At 35.4% G+C, this 27,997-nt stretch overlaps 3 protein-coding genes and 1 long non-coding RNA gene across 8 annotated transcripts; 1 reads left to right on the top strand and 3 right to left on the bottom strand.

The window, feature by feature from the left end:
* Positions 1-978: 978 nt before the first annotated feature.
* LOC107822174 (uncharacterized) lies at positions 979-3,055 on the bottom strand. The gene is made up of 4 exons (XM_016648683.2): positions 2,526-3,055; positions 1,938-2,078; positions 1,672-1,815; positions 979-1,347 (listed from the first exon to the last, which is right to left on the bottom strand). The coding sequence occupies exons 1-4, from the start codon at positions 2,976-2,978 to the stop codon at positions 1,222-1,224; spliced, it is 864 nt and encodes a 287-aa protein (XP_016504169.1). The 5' UTR covers positions 2,979-3,055; the 3' UTR covers positions 979-1,221.
* Positions 3,056-9,186: 6,131 nt separating this feature from the next.
* LOC107822173 (uncharacterized protein At4g15545-like) lies at positions 9,187-12,749 on the bottom strand. Of its 4 annotated transcripts, XM_075236974.1 has the most exons (10): positions 12,156-12,749; positions 11,982-12,050; positions 11,520-11,573; positions 11,115-11,178; positions 10,910-10,981; positions 10,565-10,819; positions 10,266-10,311; positions 10,098-10,176; positions 9,894-9,988; positions 9,187-9,788 (listed from the first exon to the last, which is right to left on the bottom strand). In XM_075236974.1, the coding sequence occupies exons 1-9, from the start codon at positions 12,438-12,440 to the stop codon at positions 9,896-9,898; spliced, it is 1,017 nt and encodes a 338-aa protein (XP_075093075.1). In that variant the 5' UTR covers positions 12,441-12,749; the 3' UTR covers positions 9,187-9,788; positions 9,894-9,895. The 4 variants fall into 4 exon arrangements, with proteins under 4 accessions (XP_075093075.1, XP_075093074.1, XP_016504165.1 ...); XM_075236973.1 differs by having other exon boundaries at positions 9,187-9,988; positions 12,156-12,747; XM_016648679.2 differs by having other exon boundaries at positions 11,982-12,573.
* Positions 12,750-13,624: 875 nt separating this feature from the next.
* LOC107822171 (uncharacterized) lies at positions 13,625-16,473 on the bottom strand. Of its 2 annotated transcripts, XM_016648677.2 has the most exons (4): positions 16,337-16,473; positions 16,020-16,189; positions 15,150-15,338; positions 14,146-14,695 (listed from the first exon to the last, which is right to left on the bottom strand). In XM_016648677.2, exons 2-4 carry the CDS (start codon positions 16,182-16,184, stop codon positions 14,291-14,293), a joined length of 759 nt encoding a protein of 252 aa, XP_016504163.1. In that variant the 5' UTR covers positions 16,185-16,189; positions 16,337-16,473; the 3' UTR covers positions 14,146-14,290. The 2 variants fall into 2 exon arrangements, with proteins under 2 accessions (XP_016504162.1, XP_016504163.1); XM_016648676.2 differs by having other exon boundaries at positions 13,625-14,695; positions 16,020-16,434.
* An 8,439-nt stretch (positions 16,474-24,912) lies between these two features.
* LOC142172916 (uncharacterized) lies at positions 24,913-26,992 on the top strand. Its single transcript, XR_012702114.1, has 3 exons — positions 24,913-25,041; positions 25,973-26,031; positions 26,717-26,992. It is a non-coding gene; the product is annotated as an uncharacterized LOC142172916 (long non-coding RNA).
* The last annotated feature ends 1,005 nt before the right edge of the window (positions 26,993-27,997 follow it).

The following is a 27,997-nucleotide window of genomic DNA, read 5'->3' as shown; positions in this document are numbered from 1 at the left end:
TATTTTAAGTTAACTTATTGCTAGTTGAAAAAATAAATTTACTTAGTGATGTATATAAGTAAATCACACGTAGAATTTCATTGTTGTGATGAAGTCCAAATGTTCCAGCCGTGGCTGTAATAAACATCATGAAACAACTTGTTCTTTGTCGCATGCACGTTCATCTGATAAAAATGCTTCCTAATCTAAACTCTAGTCCAGAAGAATAAAGAACAAAACACCATATCAGCTCTTAGATATATATATTCATATTATTTGTACTTAATATGTCGAAAGAAATTAAAATTATTCCTTATTGTCCAAGTTTTCTCTTCCCTTATTCTTTTCTTCTCTTTATCAAGCCTGTCCATCTTTTTCAAAGAAAGCAAGCTAGAGTATAAAATTCCCTTCAACGTTATAATGATGATAGTCTTTCTTGGTAAGTACCACAAGATGCTATAACGGTACCTTACAAAAGTAACTAGGCAACACACCAATGACTGCCAATAATCGCTGGATAAGAGCATTGATGCTAACGTTGAAAAAAAGTTTTGATTCTTTAAGGTAATCAAAGCCTGAAACTTTAATTTTAATTAGATTCTACCTATATAAGCTTTTCTTTTTTCCTTACTACATTTTGTTATAATCTACTATTTGGATCACATAGACGCATTAGGCATATAACTGGAGTATATATAATATAAAGCCAGCAACCTTTTAATTAGTGCTGCTTAATTAGGATATACGAAGATTTCAGATGTTAATGACGTGCTTAATTTGCGTAGAGCTATATTGAACTTTAAGATAGCCAATTAGAGTCGCTTTATTTAAAAAATAATTCTATTTTTTTTTCTAACAGTGGTGTTTGGACTTATTTGCGTACACGGTACACTTAGACTATTCCATCGAGTACCTACCGCATCCCAATCTAACACATGCATAGAGTAAATCTACTCACTATCAAAGACCCTTTATAGAATGAACGCTATCGAAACCATGAAATATAATTTTGATTCTACGATCAAATTTCCAAGTGAGAAGTGTAGCCAATTGGTACAATATTTTCACTATGTCAAAAAGAGAGACTAGTAGTATATATGTTTTGTGCCATCATTCGTTTTGAGGGGGATGAACTGTTTATATTAAAGAAGTGGACCTTAACTATCTAGATGGAAATGATACTTCTAAGTAATACTTAATACATAAACTGTTTTAGTAACTTAATAAACAAATGGCTGAACATCAGCTCATGAAACGTTCGACTGACATTCCTCCATGATCATAGGAGCTACCTATATAAGGTATATACATAAGATTTGTGATAGCCTCTTCTAACCAATTCTCTTCACACTGATCAGGATGTTTTATCTGCAAAAACAATAAACAGAAACGAATAATGAGACTCGTCGAAAACATTTAGGCAGAGAAGACAAAGATCGATTGTTAAGTAAAATACTCTCTTTGTTTCAATTAGGTGACATGGTTTGACTATACACATCGTTTAAGAAAAAAAAAGACTTTTGATATTTGTAGTAAAACTTAAAGGGTAAGAGTTCTTATGTAGCTTTTAATTTGCATGGCTACAAAATTGGTCAAATGAAAAGTATAAAGTTGAATTATTTCAAATATATAAATGTATTATTCTTTTTGAAACCGAGTAATAAAGAAAGTGTGTCAAAAATGCAAACTAACCTGGAACGGATTATCATAGCGTACATCCTTGGGTCCATGGTAATTATCATTAATCCCTTTCTCATCATCGCATACTTCATTATTCTTAGCAAATCTTCCACGAACTCGAACACGTTTGTCGGCTAGGGTTTTGCGACAAGCATACTGCATGCCCGGATATAACGTAATTAATGCTCACAAAAAGTAGCAGTAGATTGAACTAATCATATGTAAAACTTTATATTATATTAACACATGCATATGTAAAAAGAAAGAGATGTTGAAACCTTAATGGTTTTGTTGAAGTTCCTTTGATTTCTTTTCTTAAGATATCGGAGAATCCTGTCCTTCCTCTCCTCTTCTGAATACCTTCCGATCTTCATTGCTGGCGTTTCTTTGACTTTTGGGCTTGTCTCCCTTTGAGGCCCCTGACAACAACAATTTATAAATCTGTTTAAGTCTCTTAGCTGAAACTTAAAGTATTTTCTTTGTTTTGTTAACTTTCCATGCATAAAATATTAGACTAGCCAGGTAATTTGTGTGTGATCTATGAGAAATATGTTCAAGGCATATGATCAAGTAGATAAACTTAAGCTTGCTTTAATAGCTTAAACTTTTAGATGAGTTGACCGTCACATTCACACAATTTAACATGCAGATTTTCGTACAGAGCGAGAATCTTGGATTCGAGTCTCACTGCCATTCAATTAAATAAATTCACGAGTGCCATCTCATAAAAAAAATCAAGCCTAGGTTTTGAAAACATAATAATTAAGTAAATAAAAATATACTCTCTAGCTTAAGTTTTTGGATAATGAGTTGATAGTTCAAAAAAATAAAATACAGGAAGCAAACGACGACGTCCGGAAATGTACCCAATTATTGGAGGTAGCGACAGGACAACGGGACCAGAAGCTGGAGTGATGATCCAAACCAGTAGTTTCATCCCAACAAGATTCACAAGCCTCATGCTGGTCGGCTACATAAACGTGATGAGTAGTATTATTCAAAGAATACTCGCTAGAAAACGTATCAGAAGAGGAAGCCGGCGCCGGTAGTAGCGCCGGCACGGTCATGTCTGAAACTACGCCAAGTCGTTCAGGGAACCATGGCATCATCATTGAATTTGAAATTGATGGAGGGACATAATGATCAGGCAGTGAATTAATGTTGAGTAACTGCGCCTCAATATTATTATCATAAAGTACCGATGATGGGGTTACTTGGGTATTACATATTTGTAAGGCGCTAACGCCTTCGCCTGCAGGGAAAGAAGAGTTGAATTCATTGGAAAAGAGGTGGCTATAGTACTGAGGAGTGAAAGCCATTCAAGAAATTTCGTATGCTAATAATAACCCTTTCTTTAGTGATGTTTAATGTCAGTCAATTTTGGCTTGGTTTGTCAATATGGATTTTGTGCATGCCCTTAACTATTTATAGCTACTAAAGCTTTTACGCAACTTGCTCTAGCCGTATTCTCTATGTTTCTTGTCTCTTACCTTTTCCTTTTTTTCCCCATTTCCAGTTTCACTACTAGAAATCTGGATTTTAGCGACCACAAAAAGCGATCAACTTTGATTTTTTTTTATGCAAAATACCAACCAAAATCCGTCCAAACAGTCTTGATCGCTATTTTAGTGGTCGCTTTTGTATATCGACCAAAATTGGTCGCTAATTACCGACCAAAATTGATCTCAAAGGTAAAAGGACTAGCTGTGCAATTTAAAGCACATACCGACCAACTTTGGCCGGTAACAAATTTTAATAATTTAATTTTACCGACCAAAGTTGGTCGGTGTATGTAAATTATGTTATATTATTAATTATTAAAATTTAAAGATTAGCGACCAAAGTTGGTCGGTATATTAAAAAATATATTTTTTTAAAAAATTAAAATTTAAAAATTAGCGACCAAAGATGGTCGGTAAATGTGAAATCTGGGTAATCCTTGTTCATTAACCGACCAACTTTGGTCGGTAATTATTAATTTTTTATTTTTTTAAAGATTAAGCGACCAACTTTGGTCGCTAATCAGAAGAATTTTTTTTTTAAAATTAAATACTGACCAACTTTGGTAGGTTTCTTGGGTTTTAATTTTGGCATAAAAGGCCTGTTTTGGCAGCTACACCACCTGCCAGCATACCAAAATTTCTAAACAAGCATTTTATGCCAACAACAACAACACAATTCAATAAATACATTAAAACTAATAAATTAAAGTTCAATAGAACTAAAAAATTCAAAACCAAGTTAATACTTATTACAACTAGTCCAGGACCAGTTCTATTTGTCTAGTTCAAAGTATATATATAAGTCAATGAGTGTTTTGTACAAATTTATCATCACCGTTTGATGAACTTTCATCTAAAAGACGGTGTCAAGAAGGGTCCTAATTAGTATATATAATTTATCATCAAATATATTTGTTTGTAAATTGATTCATCGACTTATAACTTACTCAGATGTATCGTTTAATATTAAAAACAAAACGTCTCACCTATATCTATATCTATATAGATAAGGGTCAGATTCTTTTAGGGATTGATAGACTTGTGAAGATCCTAATTAGTATATATAATTTATCATCAAATATATCTGTTTGTAAATTGATCCGTCGACTTATAACTTACTTAGATGCATCGTTGAATATTAAAAATAAAACGTCTCACCTATATATATATATATATAACACGCTTCGTTGTACTGCTTTAACTACATATATAACATGTTATAGTATATATTAGTGTATTCATCCCTTGTATTACAAAAATATTAACGGATATCTTTTATATAATTCAGATAGTAAATACAAAAGTGATTTAAATTTTGACCAATGTTGATCACATAACCGACCAAAGTTGGCCGGTTACTTTCCAGATATTAAAAAAAAGCGACCAAAGTTGGTCGGTAAATGCTTCCTCTGTATTATCGACCAACTTTGGTCGGTAATTTTAAATAAGATTTCTTTATATTTTATAAAATATTTTAAATAATAATATAACTATTAAAATTTTTTAACTGGGTCCCACATTGCCGACCAAAGTTGGTCGGTAATATAAAATTTTCTTTGACTACACAATACTGACTATCTGGGTCAACCTGTTGACCACTTTACAGATCAACTTTGGTCGGTAATTTATATAAAATAAATATAAAATATTTTTCTCCCTTTTACCTACCAACTTTGGTCGCTAATCTGGACAGACTAAGTTTGGTCGCAAAATTTTGGTCGCTAAATTCCAAATTTCTAGTAGTATTTTATTTGTTTATTCCTGATAATATATAAGTACCATTGAGCTTGACATCTGAGTATTGTGATTTATGATAATCAACTTTTTTCCACTTATATTCTATGATTTGTTGTGCAATACACATTAAGTCTTTGAAAGCGAAATAAACTTTCTCCACAAAGAGCGAAATACTTTCTCGTTTGCTTCCTTGCACAAATTTTAAAAAAAGTTCATTCACATTCTATAATCTACTGGTCTAGTCTAATTACTACCTACAAATTGTCATTTAAATTGCTTTCTAATAGGCTTCTAATTAAAATATTCATGCCATGATTCTAATTCATGCATTCAATTATATATGGTGAGGAGGTTCAATATACTTCTTCCGTTCTAATTCTGTGATATAATTTGAATTGAAATACCTAATACTCCGTTGTATTACTTATGAAGAGTCATTATTACAAATAGAATTAAGTTAATGTTGAAGCACTATAGTTACCCATTATGGAACATTGATTTGAATACATTGCTACAGTTTAATGCACATAGTGGGGTAGCCTTTTACCAGAGGGAGAAAAGAAGAAGATTCTTCTCTTCTCTGCGAAATTTTCCATTTTCTCTCCAATTTTTTGCTATTTATTAACGAACATATAGTGCGCAAGAAATACACAGAATTCTTAACGGAAACTTTATTAGAACAGTACAAAGGCCTTAAATTAATGGAGAAGTGTCGTTGATAGCATGGGAAATCATGAGAGTCACTTCTAAATCAGTTGCTTATTTCACAGAAAAGGTGAATAAATTTAATGTCCAAACTTTAAAGGAAAAATAATTAAAACAGAAAAAGAAAGAGTGTTTCATGAATAGTAAAACTTTCTTCATGTTTGAAGCATGTAGGCTGAGAGGGATTCAAGATTTAAAGTTTATGGGTTCTTATAGCAATCTCAAGTTATCCTGTATGTAATAATAATTAGGTTCTTCGTCAAGTATTTATGTAGTACAAATATTTTTGTAGATTTTTTAATATATATCTCCATAGATTTCTTATTATATATCAAGTATATTTTTCTTAATACGGTAAAAGGTCTGATATGTCCGTCTACTATTAACAATTGTTTAAAAGTGTCCTTCGTTATACTATTTGGCCGTTTAAGTCCCTACCGTTATACTATCACACAAATATACCCCTAATTTTACAGAGTGCCACGAGGGAGCTCAGGAACAAAAGGACTCACCCTCTGTTTCAATAGCTAGATCCATTTAAAATCCACACCTAATTTTTTGCCCATTACCCGACCCATGTGCATCAAATTCTGTCCACGGTTCACGACAAATTGGCCTAATACCGCCATTTTCATCTTCTTCATACCAACTTTTACCATTAAGCTCCATGTTTCACCACTTGATCGATTCAACAATCAGAAAAAAGAAGTAATTCCATGCTCTAGAACATCTTTATTTTCCTTGTTTTTCAAAGAAAAGGAAATTTCTTCAATTTATTTCTCACTCCAACCAAAATGAAAAAATAATATCTCATGGTTAGAAATTAGGTTTGTGAGATTCCACATTTTTTTAATTAAGGTCTTCGAAAAATGCCATAAAAAGAAGAAAGAAAGATCAGAAAGCATAACTACTCTCGGTTTTTCACAATTTTCAGGTATAATTGTTAAAAAAAAATTGAAAACCGATTTGCTTTGGAATTATAAATTTGTGACAGTATTTTTTAAAGGAGACGTGAGGCATAAATCTGATTGAGCAAAAAAAGTAATTGGTGATAAAAAAATTAGGAAAAAAAATTGAAGCCACCATGAAAGAACAAGCTACAAAGCTTTGGATATGCAAATAAACCCGAATTTGAACAGAACGGAGGTTGCTTTGGTTGCTGTTCCAAATCTCATCCATTTATTATTGTGGATAATCCATCTAAAGGACTAGGGATTCAAGGAAAGTTGGAGATGTATGGAGATGTTCTTTAATTTTGAATTTTTTTAAAAGAAAAAAACCCAAAGTTGAGCAAATTGGGTCGGGTAATGCATGGGTAAAAAATTAGCTGTTGGTTTTAATTGGATCCTGCTATTAAAACAGAGGGTGAGTCATTTTGGTCCTGAGCTGCCAAGTGGCACTCCGTTAAAATTAGGGGTATATTTGTGTGATAGTATAACGGTAGGGACTTAAGCGGCCAAATAGTATAACAAAGGACATTTTTAAACAATTGTTAATAGTAGAGGAACATATCAAACTCTTTATCGTTCTTAATATAGGTCCAAGATTTCACGTTTATGTAGATTTCCTAATACATATATTGGATCGTAGCAAAAACTACTGGGTTCACATGTAACTATAGCAGACAATGTTGATCCGCCCCTGGATATAGGTATAATTTTAGAAGCGTTACATTAAAAGGTTTGGGTTAAGCAACATATATAAGCTGCATAAAAATTCCATTAAGGTATCAATTTGTTAATAGTGCATGCAAAAAGTGGTCAAGATAGAAAAAAAAAGATAAAAAAAAAAAGAAGCAATGCAAGCGGGTTGCTAGGGCGAATGTGTTAGTGAAAGTGATCGAACAGAAAAATATATACTACTCAAGTCTTGAAAAGGAATCCTTGTGGCAACTCAAACAACAAAAGCTGAAGACCAAAAGAGAGGGCCTCATGTGGTTACTATTCTGATGCTGTTGAAAAGCTTAGCACTAATTTGCTTCTAACTAGTGAAGATCTGACCTATTGTATAGGCTTAGAATCTAACACATGGGTCTAGCCCAAGATTTATCAACGTACAATATATACCTATCATGCACAAAGTTCTTTTATATATGCCCATCTTTTGATTTTGGATATCATTCAGTACTGTATATCTTAATTCACTTTGGTGTTCATTTCCTCTTTTTACATACATAAGAGCATTCGTTCACGTTAACCAAACCATAAAACTAAGCTGCATGGAATTAGACTTAAGTCATGCATGTCATATGTGCTATCAAGTTAGAAAGCATTGCGGTGCACGAAGCATATCATGTTCATGCATAGTCTAGGAAAGGATCGCTCACCAAGAGATATATAGTCTAATATGATGCAAGCATGGGTGATTCTGAATTAGGATAATTAAGTATATCTCTTTTTGCTAACTCTACACATGAACACTCCTAAAACGAAGTAGATCCCAAATTTTAAGTTACTAGATGTGGATTACCAGCGCAAGGAAACAATTGTCATAATGTAAGAGTGTAATACTCAATAGTTAAAGGTGGAAACAACAACACGTGTATGTAATTTTAGAAAAGAATCAAAATGGATATAAGAATCTGTTCCGAATACCAAAAAAGAGAAAACAAAATAAAACGGCAAGAGAGGAAAAATATTATCTTTCATTACCAGGCTATTTGCCGCAAAAAGCAAGCAGTAAAAAATTCCGATACCAAAAATGAAAAGCGCCAAGTATCAGGTGCTAGGATTTCAGGGCTTGCTATCCTTTGGAAAAGAAGACACTATCAAGAACAAGTTGAAAGTTGGGACCGGCCAGTTATGCTCCAAATTGCCTAGCCATATATATGCTTTGTAAGTAAATCCATTCTGATGTAAACATTTTACTATTCATTAATCATGTACTACAAACAAGTGCCATTCGATCTAGCACAAGGATTTGATCCCTTTTGATTTGACTCTTTGACTAGTTCTTGTTCCTTCTAGCCTTTCTCTTTACAGCTACTATTGATCTCGTAGAAAAATTCACTGCTTGTTCATGGAATACATGTTTTTATTCCTTTCTTTCTTTGAACAAGAAAAAGGAAGAAATCTTGTTAAATGAGAGTATAAGATAGCTGCAGATTTTGGGTCACATTTTTCTACTTTAATAAAGTTTAATCCATTGATTTAACATCGATCCTAAAAGAGTGCCACCTTTCTTTTGGTGGAGACGATTTAACAGAGCACTAGCTTTTGTTTTCCCTAGCTAAGCAATCTTGAGAATCTGAGATCCTTTGGTTCGTCGATTTGTCCAGACTTTGATGTACATGTATCCAATTCTTTGCACGCTATTATCAAGGCATGCCTATCTTGTCAAAAGTAAGGATCAACTGCTTTACCAGTCCACATGCAAATGCTACCTTTTTCATTCAACACCAATATAATCCAAATAGTATTGACAGTAGAGGATCTGATACAAGTTGTATCCCAGCCAGGAATACTCAATTCCCAGGACATATGAACTTAAAACTATTTAGATTCACTAGCTCTTGCGCTTGGGATTGTATTATCTTTTAACTTCAATTGGGAGGGGGGAGTCATATTCATTCCGACGACAAGAGGAGAAAAAACAAATTTAAGAAATACCAATGTGCGATACAAGGTTCAGAGATATGACCATACATTCCTGCAATTCAATTACATACTTCCAAACAGACTGTGTTGAATTAAATTCTTAGAGTAGATATACAACTACAACATCAAAGTTTTCACTGCTAGTTCTGGATGCTAAAAATCAATAGTCCTTCAATTTACATATTAATGACCGCATGATATCAGTTGTGTCAATACTGCAGATACGTTTCTTCTATCCATGTGCAAATGAAAGAAAGAGGATCAACGGAAGGAAACCCACCTCAAAATTGATTCAACCATCTGCTGGCACCACTCGCTCCTCTCACCACACTGTGATGGTAAAAATCTAAAATGAAAAACTAAAGTGGAGGAGAAAAACAAAAAAGGGAATAATTTACAGCATGCACCCATGAGCTAGTGAAAAGTCAAACTTGAGAGCATTGGCTCATAGTCTAGCATAATCTACAACAATCCGAATTCTTTGCGCTTCCAGAAGGTTTAACGCTCGAAAGATTTCTCAGTTGATGATTGCCGATCTGTACCTCAAGTTGGAGCACAGCTCCACGAGTTCCACATGCCCATCGGTCAACTTTAGACACACGCAAAACAACAGCCACTAAGCTAGGACTTCTGTTAATTAAATGTTTGAGCTACCATAATATGGGAAATCATATATACCCCAGATTTTACGTACTTTCAGTGAACTCCGCGGTTAAGCATCCCTTGGAATGATAGATAGAGATCTTTGTTATCTGTCCCGAAAATCTCTTCTGCTTTTTTCAAAGTTTCCTGGAATATTATAATGGACAAAAAGGAAAAGCAGAAAAGCATTTAGATATTGAACAAAATTACAAGGTTATACAGGATACTCTACCATAACTAAGATTATATTATTCACCTCGCGAGATTGCTTTTGAGCATTTAATTCCTTTATGTTAGCTAGAAATGCACTGAACTGCTCATAAGACAGACGACTCCTGAATCAACAATATGCTGATCATCAGGTGAAAGATCTTTTACTCAATAAATTCAAACAGAACAAAAGTTGAAAACAAAAAATAGATACCTGGCTTGACGGAAGAACTCCTTCCCATCAACTCGAGGAGTTTGAGCTGACAATTCACACATGCACTAATCAGTACCACAATGATTTATTCGAATGAATATGATATTAGCTAAATAAAAAGGCAGCTGAATATGTTGTCACATGTGTATAGAATCATTCTTAAATGTAAGTGAACTTGTGAATGTAATAAAAACATTGGTTGCAACACACGTTTGCATCTCATGCAAAGAAAAGTTCCCTTGTATGTGTGACGACAGAAGTGCACAGCTGAAGCAGTAACATTAGCAGAGCTAACGAACCTGGTTTTGCGCGTGCCCTTGGAGGAGAGTTAGCTGCTGAGGACTGTTGACTCGAAGGATAGAACGATGACATTGAACCTCGGCCTTGAAATTGAGGGTTTGTTGGAGTGCTGCTGCCAGACGTCCTCTGAGGAGATACAGCAGCAGAAAATCTTCTGGGGGATACACTAGCAGAAGTTGTTTTTGGAGTGTCAGTTGGAGTAAGCCGTGGTGTTATGTAAGGGATGGAAAATCTTTGCACAGCTTGCTTTGAGGCTGGATACAAAAAGAAAAATATGAATAGAAATTAAACAGCTTTTGCTACATTCTAAAATTATCATGTAAAAAAAAAGTAGAGTCAAATACCATCATCGTAACTGCCTCTGCCATCCATAGACCCACTGAAAGAATGATGCATTGTGTAGCCATTCACCTCCTCTGCAAATAGAATTATCAAGATTAAATTCAAAACATCAGGTCTCCAAGCTTGATGAAGCAACTCAGATAATATCTTGAACATGAAAAGCAAACAAAATCAAGGACAAATTAATAAAGGCAATGCTAAAGTTACCTATTACAGGATATGACTTGTGAACAGATTGATCGTAAGTGCCAATATCAACAGTTTCAGCTTGCTGCCAAGATAGAAAAAGGATCGCCATAGTCGATAAAGAAGAGAGGATAATTCTTAAAGGGAAACAGATGTTCTAAAAGGAAAAGATTGTGCCTCAAGTTTTTGTACGGTCCTACACGTCAATTGGAAATAACACTCATTCCTGTTTAGGAATTTTAAATATTATACCCAAAATAATTTTTGTAGGATTCCTACTTTTTGTGTTTTTGTGCCCAAACATTTTAAAATTTTATTTACCTAATAAAAAAAAAGGTTATACCCAAAATTTCTTTTTGCAAATTCTTGTTACCCTCTCAATAATATAAAGAAATGCCCAAAAACTAGAAGATTATGTAATCTTACAGATGAGTCATCATCACTCAAAGACTGCACCAATTGCCTTTTAAAGGTCTCCAACTGTTGAAAGAAAGAAAAGTAAGTTTATGCAGCTCAATGGAAATAACAGATAAATAGTGCCTAAGATTTTCCACATACATTATTCATTCCTTAAAGGGAAGATAGGAACACTACCGCAATACCAGGAGAAAAGCACTGTGAAGGAACCAAAAGCATATAAAGCAGAAAAGCAATTAAATTAGAGAGCAAATTAAGAGTAATATGTATGACTTATTAGGGAAACACTTGTCACAGTCGCTTGCAGTAGTTAGCAGTATAATATGACAATTTTAGCTGAAATCAAGTAAGAGGATTCTTCTAAAGCAAGGCTAAAGCATAATACAGATAAACAAAAACCATAAGATAACACTGAAAACAATTCAAAGAATTCACCAGGAGAATTCGAATAAGAAACAAAAGAAATATAACCTTTGCTAAGTCGCGACCAAGCTTCTTTGCAGCCAAAGCCAAAGAATCCCTCTCCTTGGAAAGTTTCACCTTTTTTATTCCCAAAAAAGCAAAAACAAAAAATAATAATTCCCGTTTAAATGGAAATGAAAAGCAAAAGCTAGGAGAATAAAAGAAAAGATTTTTTTTTAATACATTATCTTGGAGAGTGGTGTTCAATCGCAATTCGGCAGCGCGACAGGCCTGCTCGAGCTGAGAGACCTTGTCTTCGAGGTCGAGGATCACGCGATCCTTGTCGTGAATCTTTTGACGGAGCCTACCCATATCAGACTCCAGATTTGTAACACGAGAAGCGATTGCCATAGAGGTGATCTTCCGGGCTACATCCAATTGGTCATACGGGTCTGTCGGAATGACCGAAAGTATTTCATCGGGGAGGTGAAAGTCCGGCCCGCCACTCCGGCTGCTACTCTCCGACATATTCCGAATTTCCAAACCCTAAATTTCTGAAACTGAAGAGAAATCCTCTCCAAGGGTTTGGAATGGAGGAAATATGCGTCACGACGTTTGCTCCACGATGTTCTCTCTTTGTTTTTTCTCTTTTTATACTTTCTTTTTCTTTTCTTTTTTTTTCATTTTGCTTCTAAAAGGGACCTGATTTCTGGGTTTGAAATTTTATTGGATTTCCCTCCAAAGATTTTGGGGTCCTTTTCTCTTTGGGTCCGTGTTGGGCGCAGGCCCCAGACTGGAGCTGAAAGACCTTTTCAGATCTATGCCTTTTTCTCATACTAAACTATTTTTAATTAAATAAATGTTATTTTATTTGAAACAGATAAATGAAATAGAGAGACCAATAATAACTCGTGTAGCTCTAGCCTACATTCCCCAACACATAATGTTTTTTTTTTTGGCTCGTGAACGCGGGCGGGTGGGGGGGGGAGGGGAAGGGGTTGGTCAGGAGATTTGCACTTTATACCTAAAGAAATAGGGTAAAATTGCAATCAACCCCAATCTTCAATTAGTTTCATTTACATAACTTGAATTAGAGATAAAATTGAATCAATTGTAAGAAAAAATTAAATCAAATCACAAACTTAGCACATACTCCGAAAGACATGCATTTAGATTTTGTCAAAAACAGTAGAATCCGCGTAAACTCAACTCATGCTGCCACTTCAACTTGATTTCTTTTTCTTCTCTTTGTTAGTATTGTTAGTCTTTAGCCCATCTATTTATAGCTTACTAGAGAAGGGTAACAAAGTCCATTCATCTAAAATATGGCATGATGCGCCTAGAATTTAACTCTTCGATCTATCTGAATTGCAGAAAAAGGCTGAAAGAGTAGATTCCTAGGTGAAGGAGAATACAACAATACCATATGTGGGGTCTAGGGAGGATAGTGTGTACGCAAAAGTAAAGAGTTTGTTTTCGATAGAGCCTCGACTCAAGGAACAGTGAAAATAAAGGAACAAACTGTAGCAACAACAATATAATAGGAACAAATGGCACAACATGTAATATAAAGAACCAGCAATAAGAAAAAAAATACAAATATAGTACTAGTACTACTGATAAGACTAAGAGACTAATGACTACCGCCAACATTCCACCCTAATTCTTGACAAGTATACTCTGAACTAAAGAGGTAAAAGGGAGAGAGCTTATTACTCAAAGCTGTCTGCGGATATTATTAGTAATTTAACGGGAGCATTATAATTCATGATTCATTAACAATGTACAAAATATGAATCATTTGCTAATGTAAAAAGATACAACATAACCCCCAAAAAAGAAAAAAGAAAAGAAAAGGCATGTTCCTCTTCCTATTGCTGACCTTTGATCTATTGGTAGCCATGAAATAGGAAAGAGAGCATTATGGCGGTTTTGCATATCATTCATTCAGCAGAATCATGCATCCAAAGATGTAAATCTACATTCACACCACCAAAGGAGACTGTACAGCCAGCAGCATGGACACCAGTCTTCAGACATAGGGAACCAATCAAAATAGCACTATAGAGTCGAAGTAACACTGCCAGAAGCAACACGAATCTCACTCTGGCCAGCGATTATCTCATTTTCTGTTGCTCAATCACTTCATATAAGATGTACATTGTTTCTGTGCTCACAGAAAAAGCAACTATCAACATGACCTGGAGCTTCAATTAGTGGCTCGAGGAATAGAGCCTACCAGAGACTTCCACACATGATGCTGAATGAAACAAGTTACCATCATTCTAATCTGAATAGGCTTTCAGCTCTCTTCGTATGAAACAATAAAGAATGCTGTTGTCCAATTTATGCAACTTGCATTAAATATTTTTTTCATTTTACTTAACAGCTCGCACACCAATAGTCTTGACACGGAATCTAAATTGCGGCTGAGAATCCTCCTCGTCGTCGTCGTCATCGTCATCATCGTCATCTTCACTCGACTCATCTTCCACCCTGTCCCATCTAGAATAGTCTAGCCGTGAATGTCCCTTTGGCTGTGGGATTGCTTCCCAGCTAGTGAACTGTTGTTCAGATGATTTTTCAGCTGTTTGAACATCACCAACTTCAGTTGTCAGTTCGACAGTTCCAGACTCAGCTTCTCCTGTAGTTGCTGCCATGACATCTCTGTCATCTTTCCCTACACCACCTTCATTGGTTTCTTTATTAGTACATTGTTCTTCCTCATCTTCATTCTCATCTTCTTCAAGCTCTACTTCAGCTTCAGGTATTGGAGCAAGTGACTTTCCTTGAACGAAAGAAGAAACGTCTCAAATTACAATCTGTAAAAAGGGACAGATGGCAAGGAAAACAATCTTGTATACCCTTGAACTCTTTTGGCCCGGAACAAAGAATCATGAAACCATTACTCTATATGAGCACTTAAACTAGACCCTATGGTGACTCAATTTATGAATAGCTGTATGAAAACCAGGATATAATGAGAGTCCATTCATTTGCTTGACTAACTTATGCCTCAACTCTGTCTTAATTTAGTGGTTGATTCCCCCAAAGATAGCAAGGACGAATGCTTTAATTATGACATTTTGTTAAAGTAAATGAAAACAAACAAATACATTGTTGAAAAAACACAGGCTAATATACAGTTAAGCCATATGCAGAGACATAGACGGGAGCTGGTAAAAAAGTTAAAAACAAATATAAAAAGGAAACGCAACAAAAAAGCAAAATGACTACCAGTTGTGTCTTCAAACGGGCATGAAGATTTTGATACATTTCTGATGATGGATTCAATTCAATCAGCCTATTGACATCGAAAAGTGCTGAATGGTACTCCTTGAGGGTGACTAAGGTTTGAGCGCGCAACATCAGCGCACCTGTGTGTTTTTGATCTAGTTCAAGCACCAACGTACATTCATCCGCTGCCTGCAGCACAAGGCAACACCCAACAATAGGATTAAAACAAGCGCTGAAGAGAGATAATGCTAATCCTACCTATTTTATCTTCCTAATAGCACCAAGCAGAAAATACAGTATACTTCAACAACACAAACTACAGAAAGAGTGCTCAACTTTTCAATAAAAAATTTGCACAGAAAGCAGGCCCTATATATGTATATATATATCTGATAGACTGTTGGAATACTGGCTCTCATTGTTAGTACCATCATCACTTTAGCAGTTTACCAAAAGGGAGACTGACCGATCTTCTCTCCTTCAGCTAACTTATATCCTTGATATTTCAGTATGATATTACATTCTTATATAGGGAAAACCTAAAATAAAAAAGTAAACGTCCAAGCTTACTTGGATGTTTCTAATAGGAAAACCAATATGCTAGTTTCGTTTCGTAATTAATCCTTTTTCGCATCATTTGCACTATGTTATTACTGAAAAGGAAAAACTTTATAGTCATGCTGAATTCAGTAACAAGCAATTTCCCAAAAGAGCAACCATTTACTATCACGAACCATACCAGCAAGAAGTTCCCATTTGAAAGCTGAAAGCATCAGGTTCCAAAGTAGGAGTATCAAGATTTGAGGTTTCGAGTATTTTATATCGAATTCAACATATTTCTGCTTTGTAATTATCGATGAAAGATCTGACCTTTTTGAAATCGTGAAGTTTGAGGAAACAAGCAGCGCGATTGCTGTGGAGAGCGATCTTTTGGGACTTGGTCTTGGCCAAAGAAAGCGCGTCTGTATAAAAACCCAGGGCTTCCGCGTATTTGCCTTCCCTGTACCGCTGGTGTGCTCTCTCGATCTTGTTCATGGTACCTGATGATGCCATGTTTATTTGTATATACGGCAGGCTAATTCGATATATGAGCAAGAAATTGAATCGGATAAAACAGGTAACAAATTTGAAATTTTGTAGAATTGATTTCGAAACAAATCAAACAGTAGGAGATAAGTAAGCGATACTCGGGGCAAATAGCGGTCACCGGGCAAGCGGCATTGCGCGTCTGAGCGGGAGCAAATTTACGGGTCCACCCCTCTTCCGAATGCTTCCTCTTGTCCCTAATTGGAGGAGAAAAAAAAGAGTTTATTCTGTTTACTAGAGTCAAAGTTTGTATACTACTATTTCAGGGCCTCAGGTATTAATATTTTACAAACAGGATTTACATATTTTAAAACTAATTGAAATTTTATAAAATTACATTTTTAATGATTTAAAATGTATAAGAACTGTAATTTGAGGGGGAAAAAATTGACTTCTCAAATTGAAATAGTCATATAAAATGTTTTTTCAAATTATTATAAAATACTTAAAATAGATGGAGTACGACTCACCTCTCCCAAAGTCCTACTACTCCCTCCGGTTCACAATAAATGATCAATTTGCTTTGGACACACCTATTAAAGAAATACTAAATTCTAGACAAAAACAGACAGTGTGACTAAACTACCCTTAATTAAATGTTGCAGCATAGTTATATGTTACAACCCATATTTTTGTACGGAAAAGTACGTCGTAAGTCCGTTGATGTAAGCTCAGAAATGAGATCCTCTTGGAAAGTATATAAAGTGATTTAATGGTGTTACATCCCATTTTTTTCTTGCAAGCCTTTGAGAGTTAATATTCAAGGATAAATGTTTACAAGGGTACATGTTGTTACACCCCGTACTTCAGATGTTACTATCATTATAGGATTATCTAATGCAAACTCAAAAAGGATGAAATCCTTCTACAAGGACAAGAAAGGTTTGCCGAAGTGTTATGCAAGTTAAGATAAATATGAGACTTGTTAATCATGATTTAAATGAGTTTAAAGCCATGATATGACTATATATGATATTTGTATATGGAGTATAAAGTTTGAGAAAAATCGGATTTAAGTTGCGAAAAAACCGACTAAGGATTTGTCTTGTAATGAAGCTTTTTGAGTAATAAATTTCATATGCTATATGAGGTCATTTTGGGACATATTATATATCAAATTGAAGGTCTTGGAATGTAGTTTCCAACGCTCTTAACCGTTTGCTCATACGACACCCGGATAAAAAGTTATAAGCATTGGAAGACGAGCCAATTATAGGGTGTCAAGTAGCACCTTTTGACTTTTCAACAAAATGGAGATTATCTCCTTTATCTCGTCTCTTTCTGCATATTTCCAGAGAGCACGACCAAATAATACCCCTAACATCACCTTTAAGCTCTCTACAAGGGTTTCAAATAATACCATCATCCCGGGCACGAAATCACGAAGCAATAACACAAGAACGATCCCCACGACGTAAGTATTGCTATATAACCTTTCTTTTTCTTTATAGTTTGAGTGTTGGAAGGTATTTAATAGTTAAGAAAATTCTTAATTTCTGGTTTTAAGCTCTTAAATATCAAGTAAGGTTGATTAATTCATTTCATAATATTTAGAACTCACGGGAAGGTGATCGGAAGCCGTGAGTTCGAGTTATTTGATTTGTAATGGACTGTTTTGTGGGCTATTTCGTGTAGCTTTTGGGCTTTATCTTTTGCTGATATTTAATGGAGTTTTTGGAGGATAAATGGTTTGAAGAAATACCACATATTTGTGAAATAATGGATTAGTCATTCTTTGTAATATTTTCGGGGTGTTGGACACTACTATAGTCGTTGTTTTTGGTATGAATTGATTGGGGTGTGTTGGGCTGTTGTAAGCTAAATATAATATAGATTTCGACTTGCATCTACTGTAGGAGGTAATTATATTGTGTTCCAACAAGTGCTTAAGGTTATATTGACATCGGTTGAGTTAAATGGATGAACTAGACATGAACTAGTGAATAAAGTTGCTAATTAAGAATAATTGGAGTTGTGAATCATTTTCTTTGTTATGGATATATGGTATAAGGTTGGAATTATTGATGAATGACTTCATTATCATGTTAATGATACTATTAATTTAAAGTAAAAAGTCTATAAGGGATGATAAGGGATATACAAATTCCAATTGGAGCTTGTCGCTCGTCGTAAAATAGTTATGACTTGTTGTAGTTTTATGGTGTCTTGTTATTGATAATTGGTATTGATGGATTTCTCTGGTAATTGTTGTTGGTATATGGTATTGGAGGAGGCTCTTGTTACTGGGGAGATGCTGCCCGAATTTATATAAATGAGCTACAAGTTTAAGTTGCAAACTTAGTCTTTATTCAACACTAATTTTGAATCTCCTTAAGCAATGGTAGATTGAGTTGAGTTGTTTGAAGAGTTGCTTAAGATGTATTAAGGACTCATCATGGTTAAGGTATGTTAAGGCACTTCCCTCTTTCTTTTGGCATGATCTAAAGTGAAATGAATACACTATTTCGTAACAGATCTACTCCTAGAAACTAAGGTTGCCCATGTTGTTCTTTCCTTATAAAGTTATTCTAAGCAAGTATGTATGATCCTTGAATCCTATAGAAGCTCATATTGATGGTATGATGTCCATAATGTTAATCGAAGGTGTAACGACCTTAAGTCACTCCAAAAGGTTTAGAACGTGATTCCATGAGTTTAGCATGCATTATATATAATATCTATTTTACTCTACCGAGCCGCACTATAGTAGGTCGGGTACGATATATATTGTGTAACCACTGATCAGTTGGATTTACCGAGCTCCACGTGGCCGGGTACGATTCTACCGAGCCTTATGATGGCCGGGTACGTTTTTACCGAGTCCTCTTTGAGGCCGGGTACGATATGATGATGATGATGCCTACAGACGCGTATATTTTTAAAAGTTTATGTATATATATGTATTACGCATTTCATGTCAGCAGCCCACAGAGGCACGCAGATGTTACAGGTTGTATCTCCTCTATCTCTCTTTATATTACTATTCTTGTTTATGCTTTCTTGCTTTACATACTCGGTACTTTATTGGTACTGACGTCCCTTTTGCCTGGGGACGCTGCGTTTCATGCCTGCAGGTCTCAATTGATAGGTTGACATTCCTCCTAGTAGGCTATCAGCTCAGCGGAGGTGTTGGTGCACTCCACTTGCTTCGGAGTTGCCTATTTGGTCAATATGCTTTAGATATATATTGATTGACATGGTGGGGCCCTGTCTCGACCTTTATGATTTTATGTACTCTTAGAGGCTTGTAGACATATGTTATGTATATGAAAATCATATGGCCTTATCGGCCTATGTTCAGTGTATGAGTTATCACTTTGGTTTTATAGGCACGTATGTCACATGTATAAGTTTTCATGTCATTTCAGGTCGTCCAATATTTAGTATTCCCTTATATTTTATTTCTGTTATCTCATGACGACCTTTATAGGCTATTTGCCCATGATATTATGATATGACAGATACGTTATGTTGGTACTCGGTTAAGTAAGGTATCGGGTGCCCGTCACTGCCCATTGGTTTGGGTCGTGACAGAAGTGGTATCAGAGCAGTTCTGTCCTAGGAAGTCTACAAGCCGTGTCTAGTAGAGTTTTGTTTATAGGTGTGTTGTGCACCACACTTATAAGCATGAGGCTATAGGGTATTTAGGATTGTCACTCTTTCTTCTTGTTCTAGATCGTGTGCTAGATCTCTGTTATAAGAATTCAAACTCCTAAATTTTGTTTTATTCATAATACAGTGATACTTACATCCAGAAAGATAGTTGGTAAGAGGTTGAATTTTGATGCGAAAGAGTTGAGTCAGAGGAACTCGATTTTGCATCATGCTTATGATGACTAAATATGAGGTCTTCAGCAGATCATATGTGTATTTAGATGTGTAAAGCTCTTGATAAGGATCCCTAAGACAAGAATATCTATCCACTCGTATGGTAAAAAGGAATAAGAGAATCGGAAAGTAGACACAAGTTTCACCAAGTAAAACAAGCAAGATGCTGAAGGGTACGAGGTACCTAGTTAATGAAGATTATCAGTATTTACAATTCAGGCAGAGAAATGTAAGTATTGGTGTTACCTTCAATATTATGGAGATATATACAATTGGCCAAACCCATCTGAGTTATGCCATATGGGAGCTAACAAATATAGTTTAAGAGAAGAATGTGATATCAAGATTCAGTTCGGGTTTGAGTAACCCAAAGATTATGGATGGATTGTTATCATTAACTAATGTTTCCGAAAGATGGTGCAAATGTGGTAATAGATCTCCTTATGAGATACCCAAATGGTGAACTCTAGAGTAGTACAATCAAATATAAATACTGGAATATTCAAAAATTTCAGAAGATAGGCAGTGGGATCCTAAAAGGGACAAATAATATTTTCCTTAGTATGACTCTAGCCCTAAGTAAAAACAAAATAGGAGAATGTTAGGCATTCCAAAGAGCCAGTAAGATGAAGCTAGAGGAGCAAAAAGGGAAAGAACTTTTTGTTGGAATTTTCAGAATAAAGTGATAGACAAAAAGTATTATCCGGAGAATAAGAAGAGAGTAAATGAAGCATTATGAGTAAGATGTGATATATGGGTGATAACAGTAAATCAAAATATGACACGATGATAGAGTCTATAGTTAAGTGAAGGAAAATACAAGAGGTGATAGTCCTTGAGGCAATAAAAGAGTATAAACCATAAAGTCATATCCTTATTTCGAGAAGTGAGTTGGTGACTTCAGCGTGATTACAAGGAGGAAAGGTTAGACCCCAGAGTAATAAAAATCAGTATGGGCTGGTGAACAAGATAAACTGAACATGAATTAGGGACTAAAGGATTTTATAATGGTTGATATCATGAGAATTTCAGAGATAACATTCCAACAATAATAGAATGGACAACAAAATAATAACATTTAAGGTTCATTCAGGAAGATGCTTCCCAAAGCAAGCACGTGGAGCAGAGTTAAGCCTAAGGGAGTAAGCGTGCCAGTTACACTAAGTGTCACCCTTATGCGTAATAAATTCAATTATCCCCGATATAGAGAGGTTACCGCAAGGCGAGTAAGATGTTAGTGAAGATGTGAAAAAAATGACAAAATGAAGAGGTAACTATGGAATAGTAAATGAGGAATGCGGCAAAAGGGTGAAAGGAATGAGATTGCATCTATTCAGATCCTATAGATATGATATGACTCCAGAACATTATGCAAGCATGATACCAGAGAGAAGCGGTAAGGGTTGCACACCCGATGATTGATAAAGAAGTAGAAATGAACACTTGATACATAAGGAGTCAATGTGAGAGGTAACTTAAGACAAAGTAATTAACTAAAGAGAGATTACACAGAATATAGATATGAGAATGGACCAACGATTAGTTTGTAGTTGATTTAGGAAGAGCCAAGTTATGGCTATACAAGAGGTTATAAGCAAATCAGCAGATCATGCAAGATAAATATAGTGAATCCTAATCTAGCAAATTCAGTCTCGCAGATATGATGTCGTAACCTTGAGAAATGTTCAGATAGGAGATGGAGTATTTAAAGGTATTGTATAAGTGTTACGGAAATAATGGAGAGCGCCATTAAGGAGATAATCAAAATCTGAGTTTAGAATTAACACAACGAGTACAAGGGCACGAAGGTATGTAACTAAGGATGTTTGTAGGCGAGTAAGAATATCGAAAATTCCTTCGGGTATATAGTATAAAAAGATCGTAACTTTACAAGATCTAGAAGGTCTCCTTAAGTACTACAAAGAAATACTAGTTGAGGAAATAAGGAAGAAGGCTTCAACTTAAGCATAATGACATAAAGAAGATATGGTTGGGTAACAACAGTCCCACTACAATATTGTATGCACTCAATACGAAAGTGGCACCTATCGTGACTAATGAACGGGAAGTCAAAAGTGATATTTGAGATCAAATGATTTATAGGAAATTCAAGTATTGGTGGGAAATAAAATAAGCCAAGTATTCATGCAACAAGTGGCAAAACGGCCAGGAAAAGTGATTGCTTACATTTAAAGAACGCTGAGAAGGCACGAAAGGAATTATTCAATCAATGATCCAGAGTTAATTACGTTGTGAATGCACTTAAGACTTCAGAGTTATATCCATGCAGCATATATGTTGACATTCATACAGCTATAGGAGACTCTAGTATAAGTTAAAAGAAAGAATTAAGTCCACGCACCTATAAAGGCTTGAATTGTTAAAAGATTATCTCATGGATGCTACATAGAGTCCATGAAGGGCTAATGTAATAGCTAATACCATAAGCTGAAGATTGGAAGATAGCCTAAGCTTAATTAAAGGCTGATAAGGAAGAGGAAGCTCGAAAGTTACATCACGAGTCCGATTGTTAGACCCAGATGATTATAGAAATCATGACTCAAACCATAGCAGGAATACTTTTAATAGTAGAGGTATAAAAGAGATAGTACAACAATCATATTCTATAAAAGCTCTACGATAAATCAATTAGAAGAGTACCATCCTCATAAGACGTTAATGCGAAGCTCCCACCAGATTGTGTATGCACCAGGGTTACAAGTATTATAGTAGAGCTTTAAGGTATGGATGTGAATTCCACTAATGTAGAAGGGAGGTTATGAAATTGATAGAATATACGGTGCGAGATTTAAAGGTAAGTATGGTAAATATGAGTGAGAAGATGGCAATAATAGGCAAGGTCTCAGGATTAAACCCGTCAAAACAAGAGGTCTGATGATTTCCATGAGCTATAGAAAGCTCGGTACACTTTGAATGAACTTAGAGGAGTATAAGAACATGAGCAATTAGAAGAGATGGAATACTGCCCTGGTAGTAGAATAAGGGTGTAATTGTGATTGTTAAGAGAATAACGTTTGGGCCTTCGATTGAGTAATGATTTAAAGAAAAGAGATTTTATGGATGGCACGGTATTAGAATGCCCCCATAAGATTAATACGTTGGGATGTTATGAAAATGCAGTTATTGAAGTATAGTATCATCCCTAAGTGCATCAAGAATATCACTTCATATGTTCCCTGATGAGACGCGAGCCTTAGTGACAATGTATTACATCCGAGGCGATGGTTGGAGTTAGTGAAAGACTATGACGTTTATACTTTATATCATCCAGGGAAAGCGAATGTAGTAGTCAACGCCCTCAATCGTAGATCTATGTTTAGCCTATCATATTTAAAGGTATAGAAGAGTGAGATAGCTTGCGAGCTTCATCTGCCAGCTAATCTTGGAATTCGATTACTAGATGCAGGTGGTACCAAAGTTACTACTTAGGACATGGAAACCCCATCTTTAGTAACTGAAGTGAAGGAATGCCAGTATGAAGATCATGTGCTAGATCATTAAAGAGATACAACCCCTCAAAAGGAGAAAACACTATTTGAGATTACAGGAGATGGAGTCCTCAGATATCAAGGTCGATTATATGTTCCTAATGTGGCAGGGTGAGATGGAGTACTAAGATATTGAGGTCGATTATATGTTCCTAATGTGGCAGGGTTGCGCCGGCAGGTTATGGGACAAGCAATGAGAAAGTAACCTATAGTTGTGTAGCACACCTCGGTAATAATACCAAGGCTATAAAACGAATTATAGCAATAGTCGTACATTCAGCAAAGTACCAAGCGAAGAGCTTAAGTATACCTATATATGCCTAGAGGGACATCATGTCTTAGTTCTATATATGTATTCACAATGTGAAGCCAAGAGATTGGCAAAAAGCTGGAGGAAAAAAAAAGAGAAGAGTCGTGCATAAAAGGACATAGTCATATAAGACTCATTATAGAAGGTAGTCGAAGTTATGAGATTGGAAGAACTCCGGCCATAAGTCGCGATGTGAGAATAGGCCAAAAAGGGGGAATGCCCTAGTTTTTGGATTTCTTCATAGAACAATTGCCTAGATGGCAAAGGACAATATTAAAGTATTCATAAGAGCCATATGGTATGATAATGAGAAGCGCATCAGTCAACATTCGAGGACGAATGTTCTAAAGGGGGGAATAATGTTACAACCCATATTTTTGTACGGGAAAGTACGTCGTAAGTCCGTTGATGTAAGCTCAGAAATGAGATCCTCTTGGAAAGTATATAAAGTGATTTAATGGTGTTACATCCCATTTTTTTCTTGCAAGCCTTTGAGAGTTAATATTCAAGGATAAATGTTTACAAGGGTACATGTTGTTACACCCCGTACTTCAGATGTTACTATCATTATAGGGTTATCTAATGCAAACTCAAAAAGGATGAAATCCTTTTACAAGGACAAGAAAGGTTTGCCGAAGTGTTATGCAAGTTAAGATAAATATGAGACTTGTTAATCATGATTTAAATGAGTTTAAAGCCATGATATGACTATATATGATGTTTGTATATGGACTATAAAGTTTGAGAAATATCGGATTTAAGTTGCGAAAAAACCGACTAAGGATTTGTCTTGTAATGAAGCTTTTTGAGTAATAAATTTTGTATGCTATATGAGGTCTTTTTGGGACATATTATATATCAAATTTAAGGTCTTGGAATGTAGTTTCCAACGCTCTTAACCGTTTGCTCATACGACACCCGGATAAAAAGTTATAAGCATTGGAAGACAAGCCAATTATAGGGTGCCAAGTAACACCTTTTGACTTTTCAACAAAATGGAGATTATCTCCTTTATCTCGTCTCTTTCTGCATATTTCCAGAGAGCACGACCAAATAATACCCCTAACATCACCCTTAAGCTCTCTACAAGGGTTTCAAATAATACCATCATCCCGGGCACGAAATCACGAAGCAATAACACAAGAACGATCCCCACGACGTAAGTATTGCTATATAACCTTTCTTTTTCTTTATAGTTTGAGTGTTGGAAGGTATTTAATAGTTAAGAAAATTCTTAATTTCTGGTTTTAAGCTCTTAAATATCAAGTAAGGTTGATTAATTCATTTCATAATATTTAGAACTCACGGGAAGGTGATCGGAAGCCGTGAGTTCGAGTTATTTGATTTGTAATGGACTGTTTTGTGGGCTATTTCGTGTAGCTTTTGGGCTTTATCTTTCGCTGATATTTAATGAAGTTTTTGGAGGATAAATGGTTTGAAGAAATACCACATATTTGTGAAATAATGGATTAGTCATTCTTTGTAATATTTTCGGGGTGTTGGACACTACTATAGTCGTTGTTTTTGGTATGAATTGATTGGGGTGTGTTGGGCTGTTGTAAGCTAAATATAATATAGATTTCGACTTGCATCTACTGTAGGAGGTAATTATATTGTGTTCCAACAAGTGCTTAAGGTTATATTGACATCGGTTGAGTTAAATGGATGAACTAGACATGAACTAGTGAATAAAGTTGCTAATTAAGAATAATTGGAGTTGTGGATCATTTTCTTTGTTATGGATATATGGTATAAGGTTGGAATTATTGATGAATGACTTCATTATCATGTTAATGATACTATTAATTTAAAGTAAAAAGTCTATAAGGGATGATAAGGGATATACAAATTCCAATTGGAGCTTGTCGCTCGTCGTAAAATAGTTATGACTTGTTGTAGTTTTATGGTGTCTTGTTATTGATAATTGGTATTGATGGATTTCTCTGGTAATTGTTGTTGGTATATGGTATTGGAGGAGGCTCTTGTTACTGGGGAGATGCTGCCCGAATTTATATAAATGAGCTACAAGTTTAAGTTGCAAACTTAGTCTTTATTCAACACTAATTTTGAATCTCCTTAAGCAATGGTAGATTGAGTTGAGTTGTTTGAAGAGTTGCTTAAGATGTATTAAGGACTCACCATGGTTAAGGTATGTTAAGGCACTTCCCTCTTTCTTTTGGCATGATCTAAAGTGAAATGAATACACTATTTCGTAACAGATCTACTCATAGAAACTAAGGTTGCACATGTTGTTCTTTCCTTATAAAGTTATTCTAAGCAAGTATGTATGATCCTTGAATCCTATAGAAGCTCATATTGATGGTATGATGTCCATAATGTTAATCGAAGGTGTAACGACCTTAAGTCACTCCAAAAGGTTTAGAACGTGATTCCATGAGTTTAGCATGCATTATATATAATATCTATTTTACTCTACCGAGCCGCACTATAGTAGGTCGGGTACGATATATATTGTGTAACCACTGATCAGTTGGATTTACCAAGCTCCACGTGGCCGGGTACGATTCTACCGAGCCTTATGATGGTCGGGTACGTTTTTACCGAGTCCTCTTTGAGGCCGGGTACGATATGATGATGATGATGATGATGATGATGATGCCTACAGACGCGTATATTTTTAAAAGTTTATGTATATATATGTATTACGCATTTCATGTCAGCAGCCCACAGAGGCACGCAGATGTTACAGGTTGTATCTCCTCTATCTCTCTTTATATTACTATTCTTGTTTATGCTTTCTTGCTTTACATACTCGGTACTTTATTGGTACTGACTTCCCTTTTGCCTGGGGACGCTGCGTTTTTTGCCTGCAGGTCCCAATTGATAGGTTGACATTCCTCCTAGTAGGCTATCAGCTCAGCGGAGGTGTTGGTGCACTCCACTTGCTTCGGAGTTGCCTATTTGGTCAGTATGCTTTAGATATATATTGATTGACATGGTGGGGCCCTGTCTCGACCTTTATGATTTTATGTACTCTTAGAGGCTTGTAGACATATGTAATGTATATGAAAATCATATGGCCTTATCGGCCTATGTTCAGTGTATGAGTTATCACTTTGGTTTTATAGGCACGTATGTCACATGTATAAGTTTTCATGTCATGTCAGGTTGTCCAATATTTAGTATTCCCTTATATTTTATTTTTGTTATCTCATGACGACCTTTCTAGTCTATTTGCCCATAATATTATGATATGACAGATACGTTATGTTGGTACTCGGTTAAGTAAGGTATCGGGTGCCCGTCACTGCCCATTGGTTTGGGTCGTGACATTTTCGTAGCACTTACTCCTCTTCTCAAATGTGAGGAGTAAATGACTTTTCAGGGATACATACATAAGAATATTTTTGAAAAAACAAATTTAATTTTTTCTTGATTATATAAATGGACACTTATTTTGGACCAAAATAAAAAAGTAAATTGATCACTTATTGTGAACCGGAAGGAGTAACAATTAAGTCATTTTCATATTACTACATAAATTTTTCAAGGAACCAAATTTATTCACTTCTATTCCTTTCATCTCTATTTTTATATATATCAATTTGATGCAACGCGTTTATCTAGTTGATTTTTTAGACAAATTACTTTCAAACTATTTCATATAGTCATACTATCTCCACTATGGGTGGTAAACGGGTGGGTCGGGTCGAATATGAGCGGGTCAAAATAGGTAATTTAAAAACAGACAAATTATCCGGTCCGACCCATATTTGAGACAGATAAAAAATGGGTACGGATAATCCATGGCTTCTTAAATATGATCACTCATGAGAGAATTCCTAGTCCTCCAAATTTGAGGAATTCCAATTTGAGGCTTTACAAATGTAAAAGTTAAACACATTAATTATCGATTTGGTTAACCATTTTCTAAGTGGATAATATGATTCTTTATCCATATTCGACCCGTTTTAAATGGTTCATTATCCAACCTATATTTTAATGGATAATATGGGTGAATAACTGTTTTTCTTTTAACCATTTTGTCACCTTTAATCACCACGTTGTTGTGTTTGTTTGGGATAGGGGAATGGGTCCTAGACCCCCAAACCCGGCTCAGGCCCATCCCAAGCATCACCAAAAGGTCAAAGTAG

Source organism: Nicotiana tabacum, chromosome 18 (assembly GCF_000715075.1).
Source record: "Nicotiana tabacum cultivar K326 chromosome 18, ASM71507v2, whole genome shotgun sequence".
Lineage (NCBI taxonomy): Eukaryota > Viridiplantae > Streptophyta > Magnoliopsida > Solanales > Solanaceae > Nicotiana > Nicotiana tabacum.
Note: the sequence above shows the minus strand (reverse complement) of the source record. Positions and strands in the feature narration are given on the sequence as shown.